This window comes from Papio anubis, chromosome X (genome assembly GCF_008728515.1).
Source record: "Papio anubis isolate 15944 chromosome X, Panubis1.0, whole genome shotgun sequence".
Lineage (NCBI taxonomy): Eukaryota > Metazoa > Chordata > Mammalia > Primates > Cercopithecidae > Papio > Papio anubis.
In genome coordinates, this window is record NC_044996.1 from 107350672 (window position 1) to 107371819 (window position 21148).

Sequence of the window (21148 nt, forward strand, 5' to 3'; positions counted from 1 at the left end):
TATCTTAGTTATTGTGAATAATGCCACAATAAACATGGGAGTGCAGATATGTCTTCAACACACTGATTTTATTAGATTGTAAGACAATTGGCAGGTGTGGTGTCTCACACCTGTAATCACAGCACTTTGGGAGGTCAAGGTGGGAGGTTTGCTTGAGCCCAGGAAATCAAGACCAGCCTGGGCCAACATAGCAGGACCCCGTCTCTATAAAAAATGTTTAAAAATTATCTGGGTGTGGAGGCACACACCTGTGGTCCCAGATACTTGGAAGGCTGAGGTGAGAGGATCACTCGAGCCTGGGAGGCTAAGACTGCAGTGAGCTGCGATCATGCCACTGAATTTCAGCTTGGGTGACAGAATGAGACCCTGTGAAAAAAAAAAAAGATTGTGAGACAATTGGATGTGTTATGATGGCCTTTGGCCTAACATCAGAACCACCCCAGCAAGAGGATATTAAACCAGACTTGCTGAGTGGATTGTGGGGAAATAGATTTTATAGAACACTGCACAGATGGAGGAGGATATAGTGTTCAAGCGTCTGGTATGGCTCTGCTGTCACCCCCACAGATGAGAACGTGGCCTTGCTAATCTTAGTTCAAAATGGGAAAAGACAGGAATTAAATTTCATTTAATGGCAGACTACCCCATATCACACTAACCTCCCTGCTGATAACAATTATAACTCTGGACAAAATATAGAAAGAGAAGTTACTGGAACTCATTAGCACTCAACCAAAAGCAGGCAGAGACTGAAAGAACTATGACCTTGAAAGAATGCAAGCACATTGGGTAAGATGCACATTTGGTTGGCTTTTCCCTTGAAGAGTTTTTCATTTGCTAGTGTACTGGATGTGGAACTCAAGCAGAAGGCTGTACTCTTATTGGGCTGAGGATTCAGAGGATGAAGGCAGGATGACCAGACAGCGTGGAAATGGAGGAGATATGAGAAAGGAGAAAGCCAGTGGGTGGGATTTGGGAGGGAGAACCCAAATGTGCATATACATTCCCCTCAAATCTTTTACTGACCCCCGAGCTGTGCATGCACAGAGTGAGGCTACAAGAAGTCTAGGAGGAAAACAAAATAGCTGAAGGGAAAGACCTGAGCTGAGCAGTGATCTCAGCAGCTAATCTGTGCTGGAGAGATAGTTTGGAGGTCAAATCCTTTCAAGTTAAAGGAGCTCAGTGAACAGGTTGAGCTTCCACCGAAAATCCAAGACTACTCTTCAAAAGTAAAGAACAAGGCTCAGGATTAAGATAAATCAAAGTAGACCTCCTTAACAAAGCCTAAAATCAAGCTTCCACAATATCAAGCTGAGTGAATTAGTAATTTAACTGTCTGCAAAAACAAAAATGTGAACAGCCTAGGTCTATAAAAATTGCCTTAAACCAGCAGTTCTCAAACCTTTGAAGGATTCCAAAGTGCTTTTCTTTATGTGGGTTACATCTCTCAATATTTACCAGGTTAGGAATCAAAACAGAGAAATTTTAAAAATTGTATTTCGATGCATTTCAAAAAATAAATTTATTGCATGATGATGTAGATAACATATTTTTGAGAAAACCTAAGTTTGTTTTACAAAACAAAAAATGAGATGAGCAGCATTATTTTACATTTTTGCAAATCTCTTCAAAGTCTGGCATAATAGAAGATATCTAGTTTCTCATATATGCTTTCCTATTCAGTCTCTTGCAATATGTTGTTTTGATTGAAATATAAGAAGAAAATCTGGCTTCACAGATACACACACACACACACATATACACACACACACACATACACACACACACACACATATGTATTTGGAAAAGGGAGGAGTATTTTAATAGCCTATTTAGATAACTGTGAATATTTTTTTTAACACTTCACCGAAAGTCAACAAGTGGTAGTTCCTTAAAGATTAATGGTGATACGAAAACTTTTTGTACTCTGTTGCTTTAAAATCCATTGGTCTATCTTGAGCAGTGTACTCTGTTGCTTTAAAATCCATTGGTCTATCTTGAGCTTTGAATGTATCTTTTATCTATGCACAATTTTGTAACTCATGCATTGGTCACTTAGAAAACACTGGTTCACTGAATCAAGTAGCTCTTCCAAAGATTGATAAATTTCGTTACACAATATTGGAATATCACATTAGTAATGTCATCACCAATCTTATCAGAAAAGTGTATAAGTATTAGGAAGCTGTCACCGTCACAATGGTGGATACAAGTTTTCTAAAATTCTAATTTTTGCTTCAAAGCTTGAACGTTATTATTGGCAACAAGTACTGTCAGTTGTTTTCCCTGAAGTGACAGGCTCACTTTGTTCATTTTTGAAAAAATGTCTGCCAAATTCTCAAGCCTGAGTAACCCGTTATTTGTTCTTTAAAGTAAAAAGAATGCTGAAAAAAAAAATGCATCGTACTTTGGTATGCACAGAAAGTATTTAAAACATGTACTTAAGGGTCAAGATTTAATAACATTATTTTTTACTGCTTCATCAGGGATATTCTTAAATAAAACTGGTATTTTACTTTTCTTACTATGAAAACATGAAGATAAAAATATGCACTGCCTTGATTCATAGCCATAGTGCTACAGTTTTGCACAGTGAAAAGAGCAAGTAAGGAAGATAGTTTTGACCTTGCTAACCCCTTGAAAAAGTTTTAGGACACCCAGGAGTCCGAAGACCAAACATTGTACTGCCTTAAACTGAAGAACCCCGATTGTTAATATAATTCTGGAATTGTGATGGAACCTGGAATAGAAAGGAATGGAAAAAACTCAAAATTTGGCATCTTTCTTAACTCTGGTAGGTCTCATGGGGACTGTTCCTAATAGCTGTGTGCCTTGTAGAGACCCTACACTTAAGGGAACATTTCTCCACATGTGCTGCATCTGCTCTTGTTCTTTGCAGCCATCTTTCTTTTGATAGGTTCTATATCCTTAGCTTAATTAATCAGAAATGAATAGCAGGGATGAGTAGGACCCTTTTGGCTCATCAAGAATCTAAACTGTGAGGGAGGGAGAGCATCGGGATAACTAGCTAATGCATGCGGGGTTTAATACCTAGGTGATGGGTTGATAGGTGCAGCAAACCACCATGGCACATGTTTACTTATGTAATGAACCTGCACATGCTGCACATGTATCCAAGAACTTAAAATTAAATTAAAAAATCTAAACTGTAAAACTGCATTCAAATTATCTCATTTAATCTTCACAAGAAGTCACAAATATTTCATCTCCTCCCAGCTTTACTTGCTTGTTAACAGCATTAAAGCTGGGACTTACAGTAACTGAAGAAGGGACACTGAGGGCTTCTTGTACAGCTGTTTCCTAAGGGTTGCTGCAGTAAGGCGGGTGCCTTTGTCAGCAAAACTGCAAGCATGACAACATTGGCCTACCAGTCCTCTCAATACACTTTATGCCTTAACCTTGGATATACATTCGAATTACTTGGGGAGCTTTAAAAAATACTGATGATTTGGTGCCACACCCAGACATTATGATATAACTGATCTAGGTGCAGACAGGACTTGAGGGATTTTAAAAGCTTCCAAGGGGATTCTCATGTGAAGCCAAGGGTGAGAACCACTGTTTTGGGCGAGGTGAGAAAGATGCCAGGTATAACCAATGATGAGAATACACCTCCCCCTTTGGAAAAACACTTGTTATTGCTTCTCTGCCTTTGGCCAATGTTTTTAGTGTTTGCATTACAAAGTTAAACTTATGTTTAACTCATTTAAAACATGGCACTTGTTTCTCCTTAGGACAAAGCCACAAGAATGTTGCAAAGCACCTAGCTTTGTTCATCAGAATCAATTTTACTGATGAATGTGCAGTGTATGGACACATTTCTGTTACTATGGTGTCATTTCTGAAGATGCTCAACAGCTTAAGGATTTGTTTTTCTGTTTGCTCTGTGGCTGCATTGGAGCTTGAAGAAAGTTTCATTTCTCTGCATCGTGTTTGAAATGTTGTATTGTCTCTCTCTACATCAGAAACAAGTTTCTGTGAAGGATGGCGCTGCGCTTAGGCAGCAGTGCTGTGAGACTAACACACTGATTGCAGATGGAACTGAAATGCCATTATCTGGTCACACATCAAATCTGAATCTTTCTCTCTTAAGTATCTTCCAATGTGTCACTTAGTTTCATGCAATTCCATTTGACTCTTGGGCAGGCTAAGCGGATTTCTGATGCTTTCTGAGACTAAGCATGAATTTCCAGGCTTGGAAAGAGGAGTTACTTCTCTCTCTCTTGAAAAACCAGAAAGAGCAGAAATAGTTTTATTTCTCAACAAGTGGCAGCAATTTAGAAGGTGAACTTTGTGAAGGGACTGAGTTCCAAGACCCTCTAGAGCAACGCTCCTCAGAATGTGGTCCTTGTACTAGTTGCTGGTCCCTGCACCATTTATTACTTGTTCACAAGGAGATAAGGAGTTTGCCCAAGACTGGAAATCAACAATGTCAATAAATTTGTTATTTAGTTCAGTTGACGTTTTGGATTGCAAAACTTTCCATGAAGGAAGCCACACACTGATTTACATTCTGATGTAAGCTCCCTGTCTTATCATGGGCCAGCACCTTGAGTAACATTTCCCTAGAGGAGGCCAGAGGTGAGACACTTGTCCCTTTGTCTCTATAGAAACCAATTAGTAAATTAGAAATTAGGAAAGAAAATGCAATGGACTTTTTCAAAGTCACAGTAGCTTTTATTCCAGACTGAGTAGTCTCAGTCATTACTAGTTGAGAGCCCATGCAGTTCAGATCAGCAGTTTTGCTAAAGGACTGGTGAGTTGTAGACAGTGAGTCTAGACTAAATATCTTAGAAATGAAAGTGATAAGAAAAACCGATGTCTATTAATATTCTATCTTGGCCAGAATATATGGTGGTTGTCCCTAGGGCAGGGAATGTGAATAAACTGCAACCCCGGAGGAATCTGATGTGTTCCCAAATTGGTGTATCATTCTCTTCTTGCAGAAAGCTCTGAAATCGGTTTGTGAAGGGTCAAAAACAACAGTAACCTGTCCTGCTTTGCAGAAAACAGGATTGTACCCATGTTGCTAGCATTTGCTTTGGAATTATCTCATTTCATAAGAATGGAATGCCTAAATAGCATTTTAATGTTTTGACCCTAGTGTAACAACTAGGAGTCCTGGGCAAGGGCATGGTTTTCTTGTTAGTCACCAGAATCTAGCCTGAGAAAGAGCATCTAGGTACTTAGGAAGAAGAAATATTGATGCTGATTTCTGAAAAATGCATAATCTATCACACCACTACACTATGTTGGTCTTTGAGATGAACTGTCCTGTGAATGTTGATCACTCATTCATTCATTCCTCAGGAGTATATTGCCAATTAGCATAGTTCATTGATCCTAAGGTGCACATTTTCCTGTTCTCATTTTAACATCTCTGAAATGGGCAGTGTCTTACAATTAATGACATCCTTCTCAGTTAAGGTCCTGGTGGGAAACATGACAGACTCAAATGGGAATTGAGGAGGACAGATTGAAAGGATTATCTATAATGGTGTGGGCATGGTAAAAGGAACTCAATAAGTGGTGTTGAGGGACTTCAAAGTTACCAGCGTTAGGGGACATTTTCTACCACAGGCCTGAAGGGCAAGGGGAGGGAGTGAATACTAGAACCTAGAGTGAACTGTAAGTATAATTTTAGGAGAGGCCGCAGGAGAAGAGCTGTGGCAGAGGAACATAGCTATCTTATGTTAAGGTAATTGATGTTAACTAAAGCTTTATGTCTCATGTGGGAATATAATGGAACTAATATTACCTGGCAATAATACAGCAGTCACAGATCGAAAATTTTCTTAAAGGGTTAGATAATAAATAGTTGAGGCTTTATGGGCCATGTGGTCTTTGTCACAACCACTCATCTCTGCCACTGTACCATAAAAGCAGCCATAAAAAATATGTAAAAGATTATGTATGGCTATATTCCAATTAAATTTTTACTTGCAAAAACAGATGACCAGCCTGTGGGCTGTAGTTTGCTGACTTCTGAAGTAGATAATAGGGAAATTCTGTGTCCCATCTCAGTTCATCCCTTTTACTCTCAGCATCCACTCTTTTCTTTTGTTTGAATAAAAATCTCATGCTCTCAGGACAAGGGACATCTGAACTGTTTATTATGTAGTCCTTTAAGAAAATTTTCTGACCTGTGACTGCTGTATTAATGCCAGATAATACTAGTTCTGTTATACTCCCACATGAAACCTAAAACTTTAGCTGCCATCAGTTCCCTTCACATAAGAGAGCTGGGGAAGATAGAGGTTGGAAGAAACAGTTAATCGATATAAAGATGTTTCAGTCCCTCTTTGGGGGCTGGTCATGATATCTGAGTTGATAATCATTTTAAATTATCCTTTATTCTCTGCCAGCACTTCAACTAGTTGGATTTCTTTATCTGGGGGATTGTCCCAAATCTTCACTTCTGTAGAATATGATTCCTTAATGTTCCTGGTTTTATTGATTGCTGTAGTTTCCCATTGGCCAGGATTATTGATCAAAGGAGTAGTAGGAGATAACTCAGTAAATCCCCTGACCTCTAGACATAGTTCTTGTAACCATTGTGCATGAATAAACCAATTATTTACCCAGCAGCAAATACAAATAACTCTTTCTCTACCTATAGATTCAGTGGCATGGAGAGCCTGAAATGGTTAAGAGGCATTCTCAGATTCCAATGAAATAGAGTCATGTCAGTTTCCTATGTAAGCATTCCTTCCTTAGACGGTAGAACACTTAGACTCGTGGAACCCAAGTTTATGAAGATAGGTAGGAAAAATGCCTTAAATAACCTGTTAATATAATCATAATAGGGGCCAATTCAAGCTCTAGATCTTAGTTCCTGAACCAATGCCTTTTGGCTACCAGGGAGACACCACCATATGTTGGCTGCTGATTTAAAGCATATACTATACCATGTAAGTTAACCCCCCAGCCTCACTAAATATTGTCTGTCAGCTAATTCTATAACTGAACTTTGATCAAGTCATTCCATTTTTCCATGAAACCAGCTATTTTGGGGTCATAAGGCACGTGGTAAGACTAATAAATTCCATAGCATGAGCCCACAGATGGGCTTTCTTTAGTGCAAAATCAATTTCTTGGTCAGAGGTAACATTGTGTAAGATATTCTTTGAGTCTAAGTATAGTGGTGGAGTCACATAACAAGTAGAACGGTATATCTTTATTATCTAAAGGCTACATCATCTATCTTAATCTCTATTATAATGTACTCTAGAGAGACCCTGATTGCCATTATATACAAAGTAGCATTCTGATCCATTATAGGGATGACATTTTGCAGTTCCAGATGTGGTATCTTTACTAGAGCAAAAGGGTAAAGTCGCTAGTACCTGGTATCCAGCTATTGACTGGGGAAATGCTTTCTTTTTAATTACCATCAACAAACATAATCAGAAGCAGGGCATCTGCTGTAGAGAGCACAGAAAATCTTTTCAAGGGAACATGTATCTTTAAATAACCGTCTTTATCTGTTTTGTTTTGTTTTTCTTGTTTTTGTTTATTTGTTTTTGTTTTTTCTCTTGCTAAATGACCATCTTTACACATTCTAGGAAACCTACAAGAGAATCTGTCTTAATTTTTGGCTACTTTATATTTCTTCCAGTGAACAGAGGCACAACGATTGGAAGACGTTATTTTGGTTTGTTTTTTATTCAAAGACATTAACATGTACTATGCACATATTAATGTGCCAAGTGCTGGGAATGCTTCTCAAATATATGAGCAATACAATCTTGAAATTCTATTTTGAGAGCCTGCTTCCTAAAGAACAGGCCTAATGTCAATTATTGTATCAATTAGGGTCTCAGCAGGAAACAAATGGAACACTGAAACTGTGGCTGCAACACTGAGGAAAGATTAGTAGAGGGATTATTTATAAAGGTGCAGTCAGGGTCAAGGGAAAACAACAAGGGATGGTTATACTAACAACAACTAGGAGCCTTTACCACTAGTAGGCCTAAAGGATTGGAGGGCAGGAGTGGCTCTGTAGCTCTAGCTGCAGGAGAAGGTAACCTAACAAGAACTATAGCCTTGAGTAGAGGAATGTAGTCACTATCACTTGGTGACCCAGCAGGAGGGAGCCAGGCTAATAACTATACCAGTCTCACTTTCCTCACACCATTCAATCTCCTACTTCTGGCTTTGTCCAAACCCAACCAAAATCCAGAAGTTAAGAGAGTCACATTGAAGTAAATCATTAAGGTTCACCTCTTAGGGCATAAAACAGCATGAAAACAGCAGAGAGAAAATATGCAGGAACAGATGTAGAATCTTAAAACATTATAATTGACAACATTTGTTTCTTCCTTTGTGGTATGTAAAGTAAGGCTGCCTCTTACAACCAATGGTGTCAAAGAGTAAATTAATTCTAGCACATGTAAGATGTCATAGGACTTTAGAGCTTGAGTAGACTTTGAATATCACTTAGTTCAAGTCTCCCATTTTATAGATGAGAAACTGAGGTTCAGTGAGAGAACCTGTCTTGCTCAAAAGCCACAGCAAGTAGCATAGCCTGGAGAAAGAGCTAGGTTTCTTAACTATCAACTCAGTGTTCTTTATAACACATCATCCTCTTTCAAGTTTGGGTTAAACAAAATGTACTTTTGAGTTAAACTTCACATTTATCACTGACTTAAGCCAACTTGGTATCCAAATGCTTTTCTCTACAGTTTATCATCAGCAGCAACACAAATATTGAGTCTTGATTGAAAATAGAAGATACCTGCTAGAAGATGTTTGATTAGTACTATGGAATAAAGCTTTCAGGGACTATCTCCTCAAGTTTAGGGGAGATTGTATCCAAAGTCAGTTGGTCCTCATTCTATTTAGCAGGTTATCAGAATCATCTAGAATAAAAAATATTTAGGTCTTTCATTTCAAGGACTCTGAAATAAAGTCAGATTGCCTGGCTGAGGGATGTCTTCAGGATAACGACAGGAGAACACACACACACACACACACACACACACACACACACACACACACAAAGGATGTTAGTAATCAAGCACGTGTGTATGCCAAGAAATAAAAATCAAGGAATAAAAGGGGTTCAAAGAAAAGACTGGAAAATGGGAGTATCTTAGGACAATGCCGGCATCAGCTACAACTAACAGGCGATAGTCTCAAGTGTCAATCTCAATTCTGCCATTTTCTCTACACCAACGCATTCCACAGTTCATTGTTCTTGCAAATCAACTAAGGATCTTATTATAATGAGCATTGTGATTCAGTGGGTATGGGCTGGGGCCCCACATTCTGCATTTCCAACAAGCTCCCAGATTCTGGTAATGCTGTTGGTTCATGAATCCCACTTTAAGAGGCACGTCTCCAGCTCATGACAAACAAAAGGTTTCTATTTGGGTTGCAGTTTAGTGTAGTGCAAAGAAATTGGGCTTTGGGATCTGAACTGGGAAGTTCCATGTTGGGTGAGGCTGTACTACATACTATCTTTCAACTTGGGCAAGTTACTTAACCTCTATGAGCCTCTTAGTTCTTTTTTAAAAACAGCCTTAAATTAGGTAACAATTTGTAAAGTACTTGACACATAGTAGATGCTCGATAGATGTCATTTCTGATCCCTTCCCTTGATTTATTGAGGGGAGGGCAAAGGGAGTAATTGTGTCAGAGTTTAGACGTACAGGAAGATAAATGAGCCAAAACCGAAATGGGAAGGTAGATTCAATAGCTGAGCACCAAGAAGAGTTGTTCGACATCATTCTATTTTTAAAACAGCAACCAGACACCAATCCAATCTGTGTGTCAATTCAGCAAATGTGCTTTCCTCCAAAGACAAATAAGTATAAAGACACGAGGAATAGGTGACATATAACCCATCTTCAAGAACTCAGGAATAAGAAAACCAAATACTGTATGTTCTCACTTATAAATGAGAGCTAAACATTGAGTGCACATGGACACAAAGAAAGGAACAACAGACACCAGGCCCTACTCGAGGGTGGAGGGTGGGAGAAGAGAGAGGATCGAAAACTGCCTCTCAAGTGCTATGCTTATTACTGGGATGACAAAATAATCTGTACACCAACCCTGTGGCATGCAAGTTACCTATATAACAAACCTTCACATGTACCCCTGAATGTAAAATAAAAGGTAAAAAAAGAACTCAGAAAGAACTCAGAACATGTTAGAGATATTAGGAAAGTGAATTTAGTGAAAAGAATCCCAATTTGCAGCAAGTTCAGGGTGGCACAAAGCTTTTGCCTGGGATGCATGTTACATACAGAAGCTTAGAAGTAGGCATGTTAGGTATTTAAGTATTGCTACTAATTTTGCAATTAGTAGCATGCTAAGACAAGCAATTAGTAAACGTGGCAAGACAAGCACACAGGAACAGTTATTTGTGGCCAATAATAACAAAAAAATCTAGTAGGATAAATAAATAAATAAATAAAAACAGAAGAATTAACAATTAAAAAATTGTTACTGTTTCCTCAGAGTTCTTCTGTCCTTTTCTCTATTTAAAAACAAATAAAAATACTATATTTTACACGTAAAATTTAAGAGGGTAGATTTCACGTTAAGTCTTCTTACCACAATAAAAAGAAATGAACTATCAAGTCACAACAAGAGATGGAGGAACTTTAAATGCCATATTGAAAAGTAAAAGAAGCAAACCCAAAAACGCTACACATTGCATAATTCTAACTATATGATATTCTGAAAAAAGGCAAAACTATGGAGACAGTTAAAAGACTAGTGGTTGCTGTGGTTTAAATCACAGGAGATGTTTTGGGCAGTGAAACTATTCTGTGTTACACTCTAATTGTGTACATATGATATTATAAATTTATCAAAACTAATAGAACTAAAATACAAAGAGTGAATCCTAATGTAAAGTATGGTCTTTAGTTAATAATAATGAATCAATATGGCTCATCAGTTGTAACAAATGTACCACATCAATGCAATATGTTAATAATAGGAGAAACTCAGGGGGAAGGCAGTATATGGAAACTCTTGTACTTTCTGCTCAACATTTCTGTAAACCTAAACTGCTCTGAGAAATAAAGTCTACTAACTAAAAACAAACAAACAAAAGAGACCAAGTTCCTATTAGAACAAGAGTGTAGGAGAGTACATTGGCAAAGGAAGCAAGTGAATGCCATGACAAAGCAGAAATGAACATACTCACGTGTAGGTGACCCACTCTATGGCAGAGTTTGGAAAATTATCCCTTATTCCTTTCAAAGAAGAGCCCCCATTCCAATGTTTCAGTGACCCAGTGATTTTACATGTTCTTAGATATTGAAAATGTGTCTTCCTTCTCCAGCCCACTAAACCCCTGAACTTATCTTCAGGTCCCAGAGAGAAACTCTCCTCATGACTACTATGTTCAATCCAGGAATGGAGACCTAGTGCATTCAAAGAGCCGGGCCAATACTTGGGCTGATTATGTGGTGCAGTTCTCAGATGCTCTTTAAGAATTTGTACAACACATATTTTCAGGTGGACCTGCCTGGTGGAAGGGATTTGAAAGAAGTCCCCAGTGAAGGCAAATGTTCCTTTTCCCAATGTCCTTCGCAATTCCTGTGCCGCCCAAGGTTGCATGCCCCATTCAGCAAAACAAAAGTCCCACATTTAAACAGATCTGTCTTAGGAGGCAATTTATCAGCCATAAATTGCTCTTCACGCATGAGCTCCTCACCCCATCTATCTATTCGAGCAGACATTATTTCTTCCCGCTAATACTATAGTCTTCCTGAGAGGAGCTCTCCACCTCATTACATTTTCAGGAATGTTTAGCACCCTTTATAATTTGGCACCCTGGGAAGCTCCCCAGAAGCCCCCTCCTCAGCCTGGCTCTGTGCATTCAGATGCCTTGCAAGCAAGTGCCTCTAACAGAATTGGGCTCTGAGGTGACAGGAAAGAGCTGAAAATGAAGAATAATATTTCCATAAGCCCATGCGGAAAAAAGCATGAAGGGCATCTCTTAAGATTCTGGTGTGCACGCCATCAGCCAGAGGGACAATGTAAGAAGATATTTAGGTATTAGGGAAGACAAATTAATGGAGGTGGCGGGGAACTCAAAAGTCAAGACTAAGGAAAAGTCCAGGTATCTCTTTCTTCAAATCAACTGAAAGCCAATGATCTCTCTTTAAAAATGTCCATTCATGAATAATAAATACTAAGAAAGGATGGAAACAAATACACATACCCAATCCCCAATCATTTCAACTACGGGTTCAATCTTGAATGATTGCCATGACTGCTTTGTGATGGAATGGCTTCCTTCCTTGTTTCCAAAGGAGAAAGGTTTAAAAATAAGTCTACTTATTGGGACTTACTGATTCCTGTGGATTTGCACAAATGAACTTCAAGTTTCTACAGACAAAATGAACTATTGACTAAGTAGAAAAAATGTTTGGAAGAAGAAATCGGAATCCTTCCCAAAAGTAAATGTATCTCACAATAAAGAGGAAAAATACAATATTTAGATTTAAATATCTACCTAGTTCTCTGCCCTCCTATAAGAAGACATTTTTTAGAAAATTCCAATTATTTAAACTTTTGCTTTAATTACTATAATGAAATATTTGATTTATGTGCTGTATTAATTTCTGTCTCCTTCAGAGTAAAAGGAAATCAGAGACACATCTTTACTTGTGCTGAAATACTTGAGAGAAAAGTATGATCTACTACCCCATAAGAGTGTTTTGGCATTTATAGGCAATACTAACCATATATTCGACTTTAGTTTTCCAAGTGTAAAAAAAACCTCCCCCAGAAAATTTTGATAAATTCTAGTGAACTAAATGAGGAACAATTGTTAATCTTTGAAACACTATGCATTACTCATAGCGACAATAGCAGTTTATGTTTCTATGGAAATTGTTTTGACAGCATGGTAAATTTCCTTCTGTAGATAAAGAACATGACTCTATACAACATTATTGTGAGGCTGGCAGGTTTTATGTTCCTGACATGGGGTATAGGGAATGAGACATAGAAAGAGATGGTCATTACACTGAAAGAGAGTGTTGAAGAAAGGGGAGGAAAGATGGTTTGCTTGCAGGTTCCATAATCTGTAGACCAAGAAACTGACCAATTTTTCTTCTCATGAAATTAAATATTTTCTGTAATATTTATTATCTAATCCAATGAAGTATAAAATAATGAAATATATAAAGTAATAAATATATTACCCACAAGTATTCGAAGAATAGAGTTGATATAATTTGTCCTCAAATGCAGTGTTTCTCAAACTGTGATCCATTTGTATTAGATTCACCCAAGAAGCTTGATTAAAATTATTGGGATTGCTGGAGATTTTGTTTAGTAGGCTTGGAGCAATGCTCTGGAATAAATGTATTCGGTTCATACTCCAGATGATTCAGATAGTCCTTTGGAATCCTTGATGTAGTACAATTTTCCTGGCTATTGTTCAAACCTTTCCAGATCTAATTTTTGTTGTACTTTTGCCGGTATGAACATTCCCCTCCTATTTTTCTTCAATTTCAGAGGCCATACATGACACTATTGTAAGAGTAAAACCCTTCTGGCAACTTCCAGAGACAATATTCACTTTAATGTGAAATGTATACGTGGCAGAAAAACAAACATTGATCACAGCTCAAAATGCTACTAGTTCTCACTTTCAGATGCTTCTAGGACTTGATATTTCATTACACTTTGCTCCTAAAGGTGGGGTTTACTCTAATTACTTCCATGGTTTTCTCCTCCTTCACCAAAGGTAAAACTTGGAGCAGTAGGTAATGATGAGACTAACATGACTGTGAATCAGGTAGGCTCAATTCATTCATTAATTACCTAAGTACCTAATGATTATTAGCCATACATTTGTGAACATTTCTTAAGGAAAAAGAGGCCAAGAGTATGAGGTTACTTCAAAATACATTTGTTTATGGTGTTTTCGTGGCCTGGAAAATCTACATCCTGATGAGTCCAGCGACAATAACAACATAAATGAAAGGAGAGCTGATTAACAGAATGAATCTACCACATCCTGTATGTGTTATTTATGTGTGCATGGGTAAAATCAGGGTTTTAGACTTGTCCATGTCCCTTTTCAACTTGATTTATCTGAGGGAAAAATGACAGTTGAGATCTTCAAAGAAGGAGTAGGACGTTCCATGCAAGGCTGTGGTCTCTTCTTCTGATAAGCTGACATGTGGGGCTGGAAGCATACTTTGTGCTTTGATCTATGCTGAGACAAGCTGGGCCCAACAGTCTAGGGTTGTAACTACAGTACTTGTTGGAAGGTTGCTTTTATAAAAATTAATTTTATTTTTAGTTAATAAATAACAGTTGTATATATTTATGGAGTACAATGTGGTGTTTTGATACACATATACACTGTGGAATGAGTAAACCAAGCTAATTGGTATATCCATCACCTCAAATATTTATTATTTCTTTGTGGTGAGAACATTTGAAATCCTCTCTTTTAGCTGTTTTTTTTGTTTGTTTGTTTGTTTGTTTGTTTTTGAGACGGAGTCTCGCGCTGTGTCACCCAGGCTGGAGTGCAGTGGCGGGATCTCGGCTCACTGCAAGCTCCGCCTCCCAGGTTCACGCCATTCTCCTGCCTCAGCCTCCGAGTAGCTGGGACTACAGGCGCCCGCCACCACGCCCGGCTAGTTTTTTTTTTTTTGTATTTTTAGTAGAGACGGGGTTTCACCATGTTAGCCAGGATGGTCTCGATCTCCTGACCTCATGATCCACCCGCCTCGGCCTCCCAAAGTGCTGGGATTACAGGCTTGAGCCACCGCGCCCGGCCAGCTGTTTTGAAATATACATTATTTTTAAGTATAGTCATTATGCTGTGTCATTGCACAGCATGGCGACTATAGTAAGGTGGCTTTTAAAAGACCAATCAGTAAACGAAATCAGAGATTTTTCTTGATCTAATTGGGCCCCAGTTTCCTTATCTGTTAATTGGGAGTTAGAAGTGGTGGTTTCTAAAGATGCCTACGTCTAATATTCTATGGTGTTACATTAGTTTGTTTTCACTTATTCTGCAAATATTTTTTGATTACCTACTGTGAGCTAAGGACCAGGATATAGCTGTAAAAAATATAAATATTGTCTCCGCCCTTCCGAATCTTACATTGTAGGGATGTGGCAGGGAGGAAACAGACACAGATATTAAAGGACTCATTACATTCATAATTTATTATAATTGTGATGCATGCACTGAAGGGGAAATAGAGGCAGGCTGCTGTGACCTGGTTCAGTAGAGAGTCATCAGGGAAGGTTTCCCTGAGGAGGTAACATTATAGACCTGGATGACTAATGGGAATCAGGCTGAAGAAAAGATGGACCAAGAAGATTCCTGGCAAAGGCCATGAGGTGGGATAGAGCCTGGCACAACTGAGAAGAAGAAAAATGAATTCTGTAACTGAAGAGAAGGGGAGGGGTGGCATGGCCTGGGAGAAACTGGCAGTGACCATCTTATGCAGGGCCATGAGCAGGAATTTATATTTTATTCTCAAGACAATGGGAAGCCATGGAGGGTTTTACAGATCACTCTGGGGATGGACAGATAGATCAATAATGGTAAACAAGTATAGTCAAATGCGAATGGCAGAGCTGAATTTGGGTGGTGGATATGAGAGTGTTCACTATAAAGTTCTTTCAACTTTTCTGTATATTTGAACATTTTAAAATAACATGCTGAGACAAATCACTCTGGTCACAGTAAGAGGAATGGATTGAGGGAGGACAAAATTGGTGGCATAGATGGCAGTTAGGAGACTGCTGCAATAATCTTGGAGACGGGTGATGGTGGCTTGGACTAGGGTGGTGCCATGCAGACAGTGAGAATTGGACAGGAAAGAGGAAGACTTAACTTTTCACGATTTTGAACTATTTGAATTCTGTGCCATTCACATGCATTACCTATATTTAAAAATACTATTTGTAGTTCTAGCCCATACTTTTGCCTTTTATTTCCAAGAGCAACACCAATAGGTTTCTGATAGATTTTTGCATACTTGAGTTTTGCATTATGGGAATACCTAGTTAGATGTTGGATTTTATGAAATCATGATACAGAGAGTTGCTCTATGTGTGGCAAAGATCTGAACACATAAAGTTCATGCTCTTCTTGAGTTCAAGTTATACATTTTAAGATTTATTATTTTTCATATTTATTATTATTATTATTATTATTATTATTTTGAGATGGAGTCTCTCTCTGTCACCCAGGCTGGAGTGCAGTGGCGCGATCTGGGCTCACTGCAAGCTCCGCCTCCCGGGTTCACGCCATTCTCCTGCCTCAGCTTCCCAAGTAGCTGGGACTACAGGCGCCTGCCACCTTGCCTGGCTAGTTTTTTGTATTTTTTTTTTTAAGTAGAGACGGGGTTTCACCGTGTTAGCCAGGATGGTCTCGATCTCCTGACCTCGTGATCCGCCCGTCTCGGCCTCCCAAAGTGCTGGGATTACAGGCTTGAGCCACCGCGCCCAGCCTTCATATTTATTATTAATGAATAAATCCACTTTGTTGTGTCTATTCCAGATATGCTTCCAGATTTCACCATCACCACCCTCTTACCTCCCCTAAAAATATAATTGAAGACAGAATGAGTCACATCAAGTCCGAAGACATTTTATTTTTCCTATGTGGGAAGCAATGATGATCTTACACTTTTTGTTTTCTGTTTTTAAGAAGGGCAGCACAGGGATATGTGCAGTTTTTTCTTTTAAGTACCTTGCTAAGCGACACTAGACTAATAACCATTTTCTAGAATTAGGTGACCTATTTCTGAATAAAATTGAAATTGGATTGCTTATTCCCTTACTAATAATAATACTAAATATATTCTTAAATCAGTTTCCAAAATTCAAGAGGAAATCTAGAAATATGGAACAACTAGCAGAAATAAGCCTGAAGCTGATTCTAGCTCTGTTACTACTAAAACTCAGTTTCTAAACTTTCTAGGATTTTATATGAATTCATATGAAAAAAATGAGCTCAGAGGCTAGAATATGACTCCAGAACATAGCTTGGTCAGGTATGTTCATGCTCAAGTAATCGGACTCTGCTCCAAATTTCTTGACATATGCCCTCTTATCCACCTTAATAAGCATAGCATTATGCCAAGGACTGCAGTGAAAAAAGAACACTGGCCTAAGATTGATAGCCTGGATTTAAGTCCAGATTTAGTCACAGTCTCTATATGGCCTTGGGCAAGTTATCTCAGCTCTCTGAAATTCACGTTTGGAATCTGCAAAATGAGGAACTGGGCCTGAGGTTCCTTCTAGCTTTAACTTTCTTTGCATCTAAGTTTCGTGGCTCAAGCATCTGGAATTCCAAGTGAGAGAAGATATGGTAGATTGAACTGTTGGCCCCAATTCTTCATCCCTTCCTGCATCCTCACTCTTGTCATGGCTTCATTGTGGGCAGTGCATATTTCCCTGCCTCTTCATGTTGGCCATCTGACTTCCTTTGACCAATGAGATATCAGTAGACATGACACAACCAGGGGCTGAAAATGTACCCGAGCAGTGGGGCTCATCCTATTGCAATTCTGCCATCCAGATGCTCTGGCTATCCCTTGGGCTCAAACAGGATGAGGCATAAGAAGCCAACCTAGAACCTCAGGCCTGTAGCAGGAAGCAGAGGTGCCATAGCCAGTCTTCAGAACTATGAGAAAAAGGATTGTCATTTTAAGCTACTGACATTTGGTGTGTTTTTTTCATTCAGCATTATTGTGACAATGGTTAACCACTGCAAAAGGAGATAAGAAAAACTCAACGAAGGAGAAGACAAGGGGGGAGAGAGCAGATGGAGTCCTTGATTCTCTCCCATAACAGGGCAGAAGAGAAACAGAAGTAAAATAGCAGGTAGAGTACCTCCTTTTACATTAAACTAGTCTCATCAATGAACACAATGTGAAAAGGTACATCAATTGACCATTATTTCTCATTCCCTTTTAGTTAATGGCTTAGAACATTTTATAAAATAAATGTTTACAACAGAGCTCTCTTAGGTCATCAGTAGGGTAACCCTACATCCCAATTTTCCCAGGTCAATTCTAATCAACATCAATTGTTCTGATGTAGTTATTTAGCTCTCTTTGTTCTCAAAAATAAACTGATTTAGATGATAAATTCTATAGTAATCATAGAAAGCCCTGTCAGTCCATCTTGAAATACTACTTGGTTAATCCACAAGTTTGCTGCAATAACAGGACAACCCCCTTGCTCAAGCAACCATCCCCACAATGCCTTCTTGAGAGCATGTGGATTCCTAGGGTGAGCAACAGTTGGCCAGTATCATTTCTTCTAACTTTTCAAGTGATCTACCTTCTCAGTGGTCCCCTTTCTCTTCAAAGGATTTGAGGAAATCTAAAGTAACTTATAATTAGCAAACGGAGGACCCAAATCTCAATTGTAGTTTCAAATGAGCTTGTGCCATTTCTTTTATGGTATAAACCCTATAAACCTTTGCACAATTTCCTCGTTGACAGGACAGAGTAGTACACTTTCTATCATCCAATCAAGAAGGCCTTGATTGGAAGAAAATATATGTTTTTTAGGCACTCAGCAAGACCCTAAATGTTCATACTACTGACATCTCTCCCTTCATGTCCCGATACTGTCAGATGAGAAATGGCAGGGAAGCAGAATCCCAGGTCTCAGTTTGCTACTGGTAGGAAAAGACAGCCAGATAGGCCCTGGTGGCCTCATTCTTGGAGAACTGGTCCCTCTAGAGTCTACACTTTCCCATGCTGGAACGAAGCATGAGTACACCCTCAAAAGGAGTTCCAGGGTTGTTGGCCATCTTCTGCCAAAGGCGCTGCTCTTCCCCCTGAGAGTCCATCCAATCCACGTTCTTCCCATGGCTCACACCTGAAGAAACGAAATGGGAACATTATATGTCACACATGAAATGTTTTTCTCTCCTGCAAGGCATCTATCAACTTCTGAGGGGGCCTTTTGACCAGAGTACCTTTTACTGGCTTGTTCTCACTTAGTATATATAGTGAGTGGTGTTAGAATTGAATCAATCATTTGCAGCCTGCACTATTCTCTAATGCCTAGGCCATATGAGGCAAATCAGGGTGGCCCTGGTGACTCACTTCCTCCCTACTTTAGCAGAGAGCTGGTTCATCTGGACTGTGCTAACATGACAGAAGAACGGGATGAATTTGGCTCTCTTTTTCTAACAAGGACACTTTTCTGACCTGGGGAGCTTTCCTTTTAGTGGTATAGATATTCTTGGCTCCCCTTAATCTATAAATAAGTAATTATCATAGTGATAGGACCTTCCTCAACAGAAATATTTACCATGGTGTATGCAGATGGTCTCATCTATGTCTGGCTTAGGCTATGGGATAATGAGAGTTAGGGGGACTGCACGTGCTCTACTACTGTAATCCCTTTTCCAATTCACCCTGTTACAGTTGTGTCTTGTGGCACCAGTGGTGGGTTTCCTTGATCTGTTTTTAACAACATTGGTGTTATTTTTATGAAAAAATGATTTCTTTTCAATTCAACCAGTATGAATAATAGCTGCAAGTGCTGGACAGAACTGAGAAGATGATGAAGTAATGTTGGTCTTGAAAGTCGCTGTCCTCCTATCAGAGGGCTGTGCTGTCTTGGTAATCATCTTCTGAGCAAAATCTGAAGCAAGGTCCAAGAAAGTACTTAAAATTCACTTAGACTAAAGTGTAAATGTTAGTCTATGAAAGGACTGAATGTCAACATTATATCTTCCAATCTTCTAGCCTAAGGATACAAAGGTACTGTAGTTATATTTGTATTTTAACAATGAATAGATCCTTAGCTAAAGGAATGAAGCATTTGTGGTAATTTCAGGATTTAGCTGAAACTACGTATGTGTATCCACTGCACATCACACCTGCAAGAATAGTGCCCCCAAACGGACCCAGTCACAGACCATCCCTGTGGGTCCCCAAATCCCTCACCACTTCCAGAATTCAAACGAACTCCTCCCAGAAAAATGTTGCTGGAAAAGGCCTCCTTGTCCCAGATGGTAAGTTCTAGGCAAACATTCTTTATATCCTGGGGATGGATGCCACTGAACATGAATGTATGATTCCACTGAGGGTTAACACTCTTTTTTATTACCAGAGTTTTGTGCTTGGTGGCTTTGCTATCATCAGGGAGCAGGTAGCTGCAGGAGGAAAAACAATCAAACCATCAGTAAGACAGCAGACAGAAAATGTCAACGTGCACGCAAGTGTGATGTGTCTATCTGATTTTTCTTCCCAGGCTTCTATATGCTTAAATCTGGATTTATATAGTGGAATGACTTTAATGCCCTCATTCTCCTTTCTAATCCTATTTTTGTCCTTCCTTCCATCTTGAAAAGAAAATACCTCCTGCAATAGACACTATTGTATGCCCTGCTTCACATCTTTTTGGCCCTCCTTGGAGCTGACTTGCAGCAGGATGGGAAGTTCCTGATATGCTTTCAGCTTCCTACCTCAAGTGCTTGTGTCTTTTGACACAAGGAATAAACTCCTCTAATTAAGGAATTTATCTGATATTGTGTTAGCTGGCTCAGCTTATGTGCAGGAAACTCTGGGATTACTTGGAATTTAATGCCCCTGGGGCAACCTTTAACTGATGAGTTTGAGAAATTGGTGGATAATTCCCCAGCTTCCCTGTCCCTCGAAGTGACAATCCTAAGGTATATTCCACAGAGTTCCTCACTGCTTCCCCAGTGGAATCAAGTTGCAGTTGCCCACAGTGGTAACCTGCCCATTAATATATGTTTTAATCAACTTCTCTTTCTTCCTTGTCTCATTTTCTCCACTTCCTCACTGGCGTTTCCTGAAATCTCTTCAAATAAAACACCTGTATCCTAGGTTTTCTCGACTATGGTCAAAACACTGTATGAGGCTCTAGGTATGTGATAAAAATGGCTGTTTTCCCCCTTCAGGGAGCATACTTTAGAAAAGAAGACATACGTGCATATGGAATTAGTACATGGAACAAAAATGAAAAGTGCTACAAACAAATGACTTTACAATAAAGAAGATACATTCAGTCACTTAATATTTCATTTCATGTCCCAAGCAGAGACTGATTATCTCCTAATATCCATTCTCTCCTTACATTCCTCTAAAAAACTCTGTGTTTTTATTTGAGCACAGTGTTGCCCAGA

The 21148-nt window shown here is 39.0% G+C and overlaps 1 protein-coding gene across 4 annotated transcripts in view; it reads right to left on the reverse strand.

Moving 5' to 3' along the window:
* Nucleotides 1–16597: 16597 nt before the first annotated feature.
* The window catches only part of SYTL5 (synaptotagmin like 5), a 231401-nt gene continuing 226850 nt past the window's right edge, over nucleotides 16598–21148 (reverse strand). For all 4 annotated transcript variants that reach the window (XM_009197395.4, XM_009197399.4, XM_009197394.4 and 1 more), the window contains 2 exons: nucleotides 19944–20152; nucleotides 16598–18864 (listed from right to left, as the gene is read on the reverse strand). In XM_009197395.4, the coding sequence (XP_009195659.1) occupies nucleotides 18722–18864; nucleotides 19944–20152 (352 nt within the window). In that variant the 3' untranslated portion in view covers nucleotides 16598–18721. The remainder of the gene's footprint in view (nucleotides 18865–19943; nucleotides 20153–21148) is intronic.